This window comes from Amblyomma mixtum, chromosome 2 (assembly GCF_055824585.1).
Source record: "Amblyomma mixtum isolate Tamu chromosome 2, ASM5582458v1, whole genome shotgun sequence".
In the NCBI taxonomy this organism is placed as follows: Eukaryota; Metazoa; Arthropoda; class Arachnida; order Ixodida; family Ixodidae; genus Amblyomma; species Amblyomma mixtum.
The window spans coordinates 78,191,844-78,203,534 of NC_143013.1; the positions used below are offsets into that span (position 1 = coordinate 78,191,844).

General features: G+C 44.9%; 1 protein-coding gene across 1 annotated transcript in view; it reads left to right on the forward strand.

Moving 5' to 3' along the window:
• Nucleotides 1-5,958, forward strand: part of LOC149359809 (cadherin-like and PC-esterase domain-containing protein 1) — a 212,888-nt gene extending 206,930 nt beyond the window's left edge. Inside the window, exons 23-25 of the mRNA XM_089571913.1 lie at nt 1,003-1,090; nt 1,557-1,703; nt 3,150-5,958. Of these exons, the coding sequence (XP_089428039.1) occupies nt 1,003-1,090; nt 1,557-1,703; nt 3,150-3,293 (379 nt within the window). The 3' untranslated portion in view covers nt 3,294-5,958. The remainder of the gene's footprint in view (nt 1-1,002; nt 1,091-1,556; nt 1,704-3,149) is intronic.
• Nucleotides 5,959-11,691: the final 5,733 nt, after the last annotated feature.

Genomic DNA, 11,691 nt, shown 5'->3' on the forward strand with positions numbered 1-11,691 from the left:
GGAGTGCCTAGGCTCCACTCTGTTCGCGTTTCTTTCCATCGTGACAGTACACAGCGCACAAGCTGTATAAATCACGGACTACGCACAATTAATGTCGCACCTGTCAAAGGCTAACGCTTCGAAGGTAACACGACCCAGGACGGCTTCTCTTTCAGCTTCACCGAGTGTCGAACACCCGTTTAAATTATTGACTGCATCTTCAAATACCTAGCGGTCCTTCACAGTCGGTCCCAATGATAAAATGTACGTCACCAGACTTGTCAGTAAAGGGAATTAGTTTTACTAAAGAAACCGGGGTCGTATTCTATGAGGACCCATTATCGATTTTCTATTGCGGATCCATTTGATCCTCTGGCATTAGTCACTGTTGTTCGATAACGTAACGTGGAAATCGACCGGATCATTGGCTCATTGGCTACCGAACCTCGCCAATGGCTGCGTTCACTGACAACGTTCCGCTACCTCGTGATTTGTGTGATTGGCTGCTTTCTCCTTTTTTTGCGACGCTGCCCTAACGATGACGTCACTCCGAATGAAATGGGGAAGGGGTACCTATTTAAAATAAATCCTTATAGAATGCGGCCCCAGATGACATGAATTCCGCCCTCTTCAAGCATTAAATAAAAAACAATCACTTCCCGAGATTGGTAGAGCGCTAACTTTAAACCGACACTGCGGACGACTCCGTACAATTTTCATTTATAACTTAAAACAATTATATTGTAATTTGCTTGCAAAAACGGCCCGTCAGTGGCGATGCCTTTATTTAATTTTGTGACCGTTGCTAGCTTATAAACGGTCCGTTTTCAGTGAAAATAGCGCCTTTGCCATTAGAAAGTGGTAGTCCATCGATGCAGGGCAGCATGTGCCCTACGCATCTTGTGCCTTGCAAACGGTTGCGCTGCGTATTGCATATGTGGTCTCGATGCTGCAGTTGTTTTGTTTTCCGTACTATAATAAAAAGAACTTATTCTATCGTTCTTTTCCCTGTTTACGAATTAGAGACCACCTTCAAGGAATCAAGCTTATTATCAAGACACTTGGAGCTGGATTTCACCAGCCGGTTGAAGGGATTCACTGCCTGAGTATGGTGAGAAGTGGATTTTTGGCATTTTTGGTCAAAACTTGTTTCCCTGATAATCTTACCACGTTTAAATAACAAATGACTTCCTCCGTATCTACGCACTTGCTTGAATTCATGTCCAAATGGTATAGGTCTGCGATGAACCTGCGTGTAAAGCGGCTCAACTCGTAAATCAGTGCCGTTGCTCACCTGTCTTCTTGTTACAACTTTTTTTTGTTGTTTGTTTGTTTTCGGAGATTTTTCAGGGAGATTCGTTTGCGTGAAGTCGAGATGCTTCTTGAAGTCAACAAGATTAATTCCGTTATTACTGGTGGCGTGATATTTTGCAGTCTGCTACGTACTACGTTTTGTTAAGTTAATGAGGACAAAAGAAAAACAGTTGATGCACTTGAAAGCACTACGATTTGCACTGACAGTAACAAGCGACAATCGATCCTCCTTCTCTTTCTTTTTTTTTTTGTCCCCCCCGTAGAAGGAGCAGAAGAAGCTGATGATGCAGAACCTGTGGTTGGCGGAATTCGCCCGGCACTACAACATTGACGTCATCGATACCTTCAACATTACGGTGGCACGCTACAAGGACTTCCTGCAGGGAAAGTGTGCCTGCCACTTCCACAAGGTTAGATCGCTCGCACTGCCGCATATCATTGTCGAGTTCATATCGAAAGCGTAAAAAAAAAAATTGGCTGCCCCTTAGGTATCTCCCAAAGGTGTTCTAAGGACTCAGCATATCTGGGAGTTCCGACAGTTCCACCTGCAAGGAAGAGATTGTGGCCCCCGATATGTTGCAACTTTCCAGCAACATAATGCACGACATTCTTCCTCCTGCTGTTGGAGGGGTATCAGAGAAGCAACGCGTCTGGCTTACTCGCACTAGTTCCACAGTTTATTTTCCTTACGCCATTCTTTTTTGACCACTCGAGGCTATACTGGATACCGGATGTATATAAGGAGGTTGCGAAAGGCTTTTTTTTTTTGTTGTTGTTGTAAATGTTTAGCGTTTAAAGCCATAAGCTGTACGAGAACATAAAGAGCATAGCTTGTCTATAAACAAACAGATATTGAATGCCCTTGTTCTAGTTGTATGCAGCGCGAATCCAAGCCCTCTGCGCCGTTAGCTGTTGGAGCCTTTATCATGTGCTCGCAGGACAATTATTTGCTCCTTATAAGATATAATGCCATTCTACTGCAAAACTGCAGAAGTAAATGTCGTTGAAAAGTGCTACAGAGCGCCACAGCCCCAGATATACTATAAAATAGCTGAGATACAGTCAAGACAGCCGCAGTTTTCTAAGAACAGCATATGCTCATAGCAGCTTATTGATAAGTGTTGATTATCGCCAATGTCGCAGAATGTGGATTGAGGCGGCCACGTATTTCACGTCCAGCGGTTTTGGAAAGGTCACTTTCACACAGGGCGACCCAATCTTCCATCTGCAGTTCCTGAATGCTGTAAGAGCATTGAGAATCCAACAATCCTCGAATCTTGGAAACAATGCCGCGTTGTGTTCAATAAAGCCTCTGGACGTGGGCTCACTGGTTAGTAACACAGCTAAGTAGGACTTGGCGAGAAATAACAAAGACACGCAGAACGTACAATTCTAAGACGCGGGCAGCTAAGTCCGCTTTCGACATTTTCTTTTGTCTGTCGGCTTCCTATTTCTCAGTCTTTTGGTCGTGCCCTATTGTTTTTATTTGCGTCAAACAGCCAAGACCTCGTACGTGCATAGCGAGATTATTACATAATAACGCAAAAGCAGGGCATTGAAAGAGCAAATGGTTATTCGGTGTTCACGGTTACGGAGTTGGGTATGGGAACGTGAATCACTAAAGGTAAGGGTATAGGTGTTGTTGTTGGTATACGGGCAGGGGCTGGGTACGTGAATGGGTGCGTATATGTGTAGGCGTATTGGTAGGGGCATGAGTAGGGGCGTGAGTATGAACATGGTAAGGGATATGGATATGGCAATTAGCACAGGAATACCCGTGCGCAGATCTGATGTTAAGCGTCAACACTTAACCGCAGTTTGTGCTCCCCTACAAACACGTTCCCCTCGTTCCACAGGTGGTACCCGTGCAGGCACCCAAGACACGGCCTCCGGGCAAACCACCGCCGGCGCCTTCCTTCCACGTTGAGGGCGACATCAACGCCATCTACAGCGAGATCCTGCTCAACCGCATATGCGCCAAGGAAGCCGAGGACAGCTGATAGACACTCTGTCCCCCTCGGAGGCTGTAGTCAATCGCGTCGTCGATGTCGCCAGGGAAACCCTGCGTGCCCAAACGCTTGGGGAGCGAGCAAGCGGCCCACTGTCGACACGCCACATTCTATTCCCCTCCATTTCACTTTGTTTTCTCGTCTCCTGCCAAAGTTATCGCAAACGCACCGCAGCGCCGGAACAAAGTGCTGACTTGAGTAGCTTAACGGCGAATACAGCTTACTCTGTCGAGTCCTCGTAGTGCGCCCTCTGGCGACCAGCTCTCAGGATCTAGGGAGTTTTTAGGGTGGCTGGCTAAAGAGAGTTCTGGTTGCCCTAATCTGCAAAGGCAGCCGGCAGTCCCTATTGTGTAGGCGAAAGAGAACGGTCACGTGGTTAATCAAGTGGCAGATCACGTCATTGGAGCTCTCTCTCTCTCTCTGCTCTTTCTCGTGGGCAGTTCGAACCCTCAGGTGCCGCTCTAAATGCACCTACTCGCTGGCGGTAAGGACATACCAGAGCCTTTCACGTCTAAGTTTCGGTGTAACCAAGCCATGCTTTGATCCGGTGGTGCGATGAGCCTCGGGCATCATTCTAAGCCCAGTCCAATACGTAAGCCAAAGTATCTGCTTTTATAAAGCCACTCGCCTTTCTCCATTCACAGCACCGTTCCCGCAACTAGGGCAGTGAACAATTGTGCTCGACGTCTTTGTAGCGCTGCACCTGCATCTGAGGATCAGTAGTGTATTAAGTATAGTAGAAGCTACCGCGCTCATGACGTCGCTCTTGGCTTCGCGTAATTTCGAGTTATAAGTTCTGTAGTCGTCTATGTCATTAAAAAAATACTTTTCCATCCGAGCCGCGCAAACTCATCTGTAAAATGTGCTTTGAGATATTTTCGCTTTACTTCAGTGTGATCTGAGAAGCGCTTTCAAAAAATCGTGCGTTTTATTTATTGTCTTGGAACCAACCACATTTCAGCTGTACAAAGGAGTAGTACGCGGTTAATTCGATAGGTTCATTTCCGCTCTGAAGACCCTACTGTACAGAAAATAGGGGTATCGCTCTACATCTGCTTCAGTGAGGGACAGTTTAAAACATGTTGGCTTGGGCAAGATACCTTGAAAGAAGCAAAATGTTCTACTAGTAAGCCGCCTTCTCGCGCTCATCTGTTGGTCCTGCGTTTTCATTGCGATAGCATTAGAAGCCTCCTCATCCGAAGAAAATATGTCGTCGGAAGTTAAATTCTCTGATTGGCTGAGGGAAACCGACGTCATTATACCAGAGCATTCCCATTGGCTGATTGGCTGGAGGGAAGTGAAATCATCAGATCGGAATTGACGTCACTAATTGTAAAGTGCAAAGCCATCAACAGCTCGTAATGCTATAGCATTTACAAAACGCAATAAAATTAGGCATCTCTGAATTTTTTTAGTGCTCTGAATACATTCAACGCAGAGGCTTTTCGAAATATGCTTGTATAAACACAGCGCAGGTTGTGTAGCTGATGCGAGATTAGTGGAGTTTTTAAGACAAATCACTGAGCGTGTCCTTTTGTCAACGCAGAGGCTGTCTGTGAACAATCTTGCAGCTGATAATCATTGCCAATGACATTCTTCTGAATCTCGTAATAGGAAAACAAAGTATTTCCAGGTCTTATAACGTTACAGGGATATAATCCGCAAGGGTGTTTGTAAATTAGGCTTTGACTGACCGATATATATCTTTAAGAGCATATTTTTTCGCCTGAAGTGTTCACACCATTTCATTATAACGAGCCTCGTTTAATGTGCAAGTCAGTCCTCTTAGAAGCGCTTGTGAAGTTTTTGCACAGTGTGTGGAGTGAGTTTGCAAACTATTCATGCTTCACTTTAGTGCTAATAAATAAGACAGATAGAACGTAGCTGTTTAGAAAACTTAAATCAGCCAGTTCATATACGCCTGCTAATGTATATGCAGCCCTGTAGCTGCCATATCGCTCATTTCCATCTTCATCGCTGCGTTTTCGGCTGTACAGAACGTGAGGGGCAAAATGCCTGGTAGAGGCAGAACAAAGTTGGCTGCACTTCTCGGTAAACCGATGTGAAATTCACTATCAGTAGACATAAGCAGACATATTTTTGCATTTTCATTGCGCTGATGCATAGTAAATATAGTTAGCAGTGCGTGTTTGCGTTGTGGCCTCACTTTCCTTTAAGTGAACTGGCCTACAACAGCTGCTAACCAATACAGCAAATCATAGTTTGAATTTAACGCATTCCTTACAGCAACAGTACAGCCCTCTGCGATACCCTTTGGCCGTGCTTGTGCTGCAACATTATCTGGTCCGTGCTACGCTGTGACCCTACGGTGATGAATTGTGACGGCGTTTGTAGCCAGACACATGTTGCTTAAAATAAAACACCGTCCTGTCATCTTGAGACCGTAAGCAAAGAGGTCAGTCTCACGTTTAAAAGGCATAAAATATAACGGAGTTTCAGGCATGAGCAAGTATTCATGGAATCTTTTTTTTTTTTTTAAGAAGTGAAAGTGAAGGAAGCATGACGATGCACTGTACACCGATGCATCTTTGGAGTTTTCGCAGCGCTTTAGGAACAGGATGTGCGCTGCTTTAGGAAGTAATGACTTCGCATGCAAGTTGAAGGTGTGACATCTATTTTTGTGTACGAAAACAAATACCACTCCGCTGTTAATAAAGACAACGTTACTGAAAGAAATGTGGTCAACTTCTTTTTCTGACTACACAGAAGTTTTTCTGTAAGCCTGCTACACGTCTTTTGTATTCAAACATTATCGCCGCAATTGCAGCCTTCTCCATTCACATTCCATAGCCGAGAGCACGAGCCTCGGCTACGAGAGGTTGTGGGTTCGACTCCCACTGCCGTCGGGTACCCACCGGTTTTCTCAAATGGGTACGAGCCATTCCCCAGCCTAGTGCTCAACTTCTCAGGGCGCATATGGCTTGGGAAAGGAGACCGCGCCTTCAAATCCGACCACTGTGTGTGTCCGGAAAAAGGCCACAAGGGAAACCTTCGCGAAAAAATCTGCACAAGCACGCTTAGTTTGAGCGGCTTCCACCACGAGTCGTATGGCGCTGAGCATTAAAAATTTTCCCGGGAATTTTGGGTGCTCAGTGCATTTACTTCACTTTCTGCGCAGCCGTCAGAACTCATCGATGTGAGTGCTGCATTCATTTTGTCAGTTTTTTTTTTTTTTTTTGCAGTATGCTATCAAAATACATATGCTGGAGTTGCATTTCACCAAGCTCCGTAGTTTTCTCACAATTTTAGGTGAAAACATGTATCAACTGTGTTCCAGGCGTTCACTGCAGGCGGCCTACAGACTAGTTCGGGAACCCCCATAGAATGCAAAAGTCCAGAAAACTTTGGCTATCCTGAAATCTAGCACCTCATCGGGCCCCTCACCGGGGCTTCCTTCCCGGAGTGAAGACTCTGTTTAATCCCCGCCAATTATGAATGCTTTTCCCAGATGAAGTCCTATTGTCGGGACGTTGCCAAAAGCACCCTGAGGCTTCACCCTTCCTTGTTCACTTTGTGAATATCAAGGACCATCTGCCTGCCCTCTCTCTACAATGACTTCTTTATATAGTCATCAAACTCGCCATACTACTGCTAAGCACAAGCTTGCGGGTTGTATCTCGGCCGATGTGGCCCCATTACTGCGGAGGCGAACTGCAAAATCGCCCTTCTAAGATTTAGTGGCAGGTTCATGTACTCCATGGCCATCTGGTCGGAATTAATCCAGAGCCTTCCACTGGGGTGCTTTTGATAGGTCGCAGTGTAGCTTTCCCCTCAAAAGCCGATTTATGCATCTCTCTCGCTGTCTCTTCGTTCGCAAGCGAGAACATTCCTGAGGGCTATTGGCTTCCTTTGAAGCATACAAAAACCAGGTCAAAAAAACGACAGAATCAAGCCCGAAATGCGACAAAATTGTCTGTAGTTTTGTCGTAACGACAGATTTTTTTCGTGTTATTGAAGGTTTTTTCCTTAGTTCTGTAGCATATTTCTCTAGTACTTTTCTGTGGTTCCGTACCTACAGCAAAAGACGGCGCAATACTGCAGAAACCTTTTTGTTGCTACAAATAATTATGCGTTTGTGTTGTTGTTACAAGTTTATGGCCAACAACACTACAGAACATTTGTTGTGACAACATAAAATTGTATCTTTTGACTGGGAAAGGTTTGTAAAAAATCGCTGGCAACGAAATGCCGCTCCGGCAAACAAGAAACGCGGTTTTCGGTTCGTTGATCTTCATGGTCGGGCTACCTGCTCGAAACCGTTTCAGCGCTATCCTAATGGCCGCAGACCTTCACTCTATGACATAATTCAAGGATGAAAGTTTATCCTCATCATTTTTGCCTATAAACACATTCACCATCACCAAATCCTTGCGGCACAGTGCATATTCTATGTATGTCACTGTGTTAATGCTTAAGTCGCCGACGCCGCAGACGCATGCATGCGTCCATGCAGCCTCCACTTCTGTCGAGCGCATATCCAGCGCTCAGCGTTGACACGTACTTCACCGGTTTTGATGCAGCTGGCGAAGCGAAAGCACATAGCAGTTTCGTTGAAAATATTGTTATATAAAAAAAGAGACTGTAATCTTAAGCCCTCTCTAATATACGTCCTTGCAAACATAAGAAGCACGAACAAAGAAAGTGGGCATTGCTGCGCAGACACGTATTAGTGATATTCACCAGAACAAACTCGGAATTAAAACTGTTGTTTTTAAAACAATCTTTTTCCTTTAAGTAGGCAGTAAAAACGTTCGATTTTATTGCTTTTTGCTTTTTCCGTTCAAACGGTGGTAAATAAGACTAAGACGAGTGACCAGGCAGTAAGTGCTAGTCATCACAGTACCTGCGCAGGAAACAGGTAAGTAAGTCTGGACATAGCCGTCTCCAACCTAACGTAACCTCATTTCATTCTTGTACATTGATTTTCCTGTTTTCTTCCCTGCCTCACCAATTTGGCCCAAAAGGGGGATAACGACAATCGTGTAGAAAGCGCACACTGTCAAAGAATTCCTTGCGCAGGTAAGCACCACCCGAGATAGCTCTTAAACTGCCAGTACGTGGGCAGGGCAGTCGGGCACTACGTCGCACTCAAAACCAGACCTGCATTCAGCGCAGAGTTTCGTAAAGTCCATTCCTTGGCGCTTGGGGCTATGTGGAATTCAAATAGCCTCGATGCAAATAAACGAATTCAGTATTCTGTGGAAGCGTTGCTTTCGTCAGGTGTTTCTGACAGTCAATAGGCCAAGCCAACGCACTTACGCAAGCGTGTTTCCAGCGCATCATCATTTCAAAGAAGCGTTTCGCCGTCGAGCCCCTCTTCCGCCCTATAGGGGAAGGAAGCTTTGTGTCCGAGACTCGATTTGAAACTTGTTGCGCAACCGACTGCGGAGTGCATTCACACTTTTTTTCTTACTTAGACGTTTCTTCTGTTCAGACATTCTGGAATTCCGCTCACGGATTGTTGAAAACAGTAGTTTTGAAGTGGTATTTCGCAACAGAAGTCAGAACTTCCTGTAGGTGGTTTCCAAAAAGCACGATATGGATTGATCAAACGAAATGTTTAATATACCCTGGTGGTCACCTTGCGGGTAGGCATGATTCACACGGATTTCGTGAGCGCGTAAATATCGCAAGTAGTAAATATCGGCCGAAAACCACAACACTTGCTTTACAGATCACGTTGTCCCAGATAGAAAGCACCCTCCTGTAGAGAAGTGAAACTGAATATTAAGTCAATTACAAGCGGACGTGAGCGACATAAATAAGAAGCGGGTGGATAACTGTCAGATATCTGTATAAAGAGTTTCACGTGCAACAATCGCTGGCACAGTTTCATTCTAATGTTACTAGTCACTGCGTGCAAATCAATGACAAGACGTGTGTGCCTATTTAAAATATTTTACGGGATAGAGTACCACTGTTGGGTTACAAACTTGCTGAGATCTTACATAAAACCTAGTCTCTATAAAAGTTTGTAGTGCCAAAAGGTATAAGAGAAAAAGGAAAAACCTTTCACACGCAGAACGGTCAGACGGCTGCAATAAATGTAAAGGATTCTAAAAACGGCTCAAAAGGGAATATCGACAAAGAAGACGCATAAGAACGACAGGACCGGCGCTACTTACAAGTGAGTTTAATTCACACATGCTTGCCCAGTTAAAATATAACTTGGCTACAGATGCCCTTCAATAAAACATGAAAACCGACAACGAACTATGTGAACAAAATGTACTGGAGTCACTGCTAACGGGCTAAAAAGTGTCAAGGAGAGAAAGCAGCCCAGTCGAGACACAAAGAGCAAATCAGAGGAGTAAGACTCACGGTAATCCAAGTACAAGAATGCAAAATGCAGCAACTCCAGGACCGCGAATTACACCACACATATAACGCACGCACTTGTCTCAAAATAAATAAAAATGCTAGAAAGCGACATTCTTGCATGAATTAAAAGCGTTTGAAAGGAAGATGACCGCCAAGAATCGGAAGAAAACAAAACGACCATGCAACGTATAAAACCAAAAGGAACGGTACGAGAAAACCGTCTCTGCGTCAATGAAACTGAAATAAACAAAAATTATCTAAAACAGTTAAAAAGCGGAAAAGTGACCACCAAGAACCCAGAAGGAGCGTACTTGAAAGTTTTGAATTTACAGGAACCCTTAAAAAAAAGTTTCCGCGTCACTGAGCATTATGAGTGGCTGCGGACTCAGTTGTCTCTAGTTTTCTTGATAAAATAGGCTTCAACTATCTCTTGCCCGATTCTTTCTTTCTGGCTATTTAAGAACACTTGTTCTTTTTTGTTGCAGTCGGCAATATTTGGAGGCCTTGCAGTGGTCTGCGAGGAAACACTTCACTGTCGTGCACATTTCTCCCGTGTTCACTGCGCACTCATAGAAACAGGGTCCGGTTTGCAAAATATAAATTACATGGTAACTAAATAGGGTTTGATGCACAAACCGTAACCTACACTTAGGGCGCTTGTTCTGAAGTTTCATTGCACAGACGGGTCGTTTTTATGCTTATTCATGGTGCCGAGTTGGTTCCGAAAGCTTGCAAGGCGCCGGAAACGCAACTAGAACGTCGAATTTGCTACTTTTAAGACACTTTGAGACACTTTATGGATGCAAGGTAACACCTGCAGAGATATCTTTTTTCAATTCCGGTTTCCTATTATCACGAGGTTGCTTAAATTTCCATTAAAGCATTTCACAGACAACGAAAATCAAAAGAGATGCGTCACCTGCTTGTCTCAGCCGCTGAAGTTGGGCACGAAAACTTGCTGATATAATAAGATGACATATGGCTTTGTTAGAATTGCCTTTAAAAGGAATTAGCAATTATCGCTCGCTGAAGGAGATTCGAACGAGCACTGTAAAAATTTAACAAACCTTTCTTAGATCCGAGGTTTTATGCTCGGCAGAGAAGTTCCTTCATAAAACTCATTCTGATATCTAACAACGGTAATGCGCATTTTCTGGCATTACTATGCAGCGATTAGCCCAAGCCAAAGTGTTCCTTGGTTACAGTGAACCCAACTGAGATTTTGCAGATTTTGTGATATACTTTCGTATTGCCATACATGCTGCGTGCCGTTGCTTCGGGTTAACCACATTTACAAGGAAACAGTTCGGCAAGCACTATGGAGTCAAGGAAGCGCTATGGAGTCAAAGAACGGGCTGCTTCAATGTCTTGTAGGAGAATCCATCGTCTTCTGTTAGAACGACACGCGGCACTCGATTGGTTCGTGTTGTTCGCCACAATTCAGATCGCGCTCAAAAGGGGCAAAAAAAAATTACTACCCGCCTTTTGATGCTTGTTCTGAAAAAGAAAGGTAAGATATAGAAGTGAACAAAAGAAGGGGCCCGCTGCAGACACGTAACCACGGGGTAGGTACGGCGGGAGGCAATTTCCACATCGTTTCAAGCCACCCGAATTCATCCTGGCGGCGACGAATTTCATAGAACATTGCCACTCCCGGGAAGGCGCCAATGGCGATCAGTCGAAAAGACACGGGTAGCAAAAGAAGAGTGTTTGGGTGTGCTTTACTTTATCGCTCCTTTTTCTTTTGTCTGCACAGAAAATACGTCAGTGCGGAGAGCTGGGAACTTCATGTATGTGAAGTTTGGAGCAAGGGAAAACAGGGGGGGGGGGGGGGGGGGGGGGGGGGGGGCCGAAATCGAGCATCTGGAAAGGGTGTCATGATTGAATCCTTGGTTGAGTCATCAGTTCCCGGGCGAAATCGTCGAGAGTCGCTTGCAGCTTATGCTGGCAGCACGTTTGACGTGGCGTAAGAGGGTTTTTCGTGGGGGAGGCGATGACACCTCGCTAAGAATCCTTAGAAACTTCTCCATAGTAATCATCAGACAGC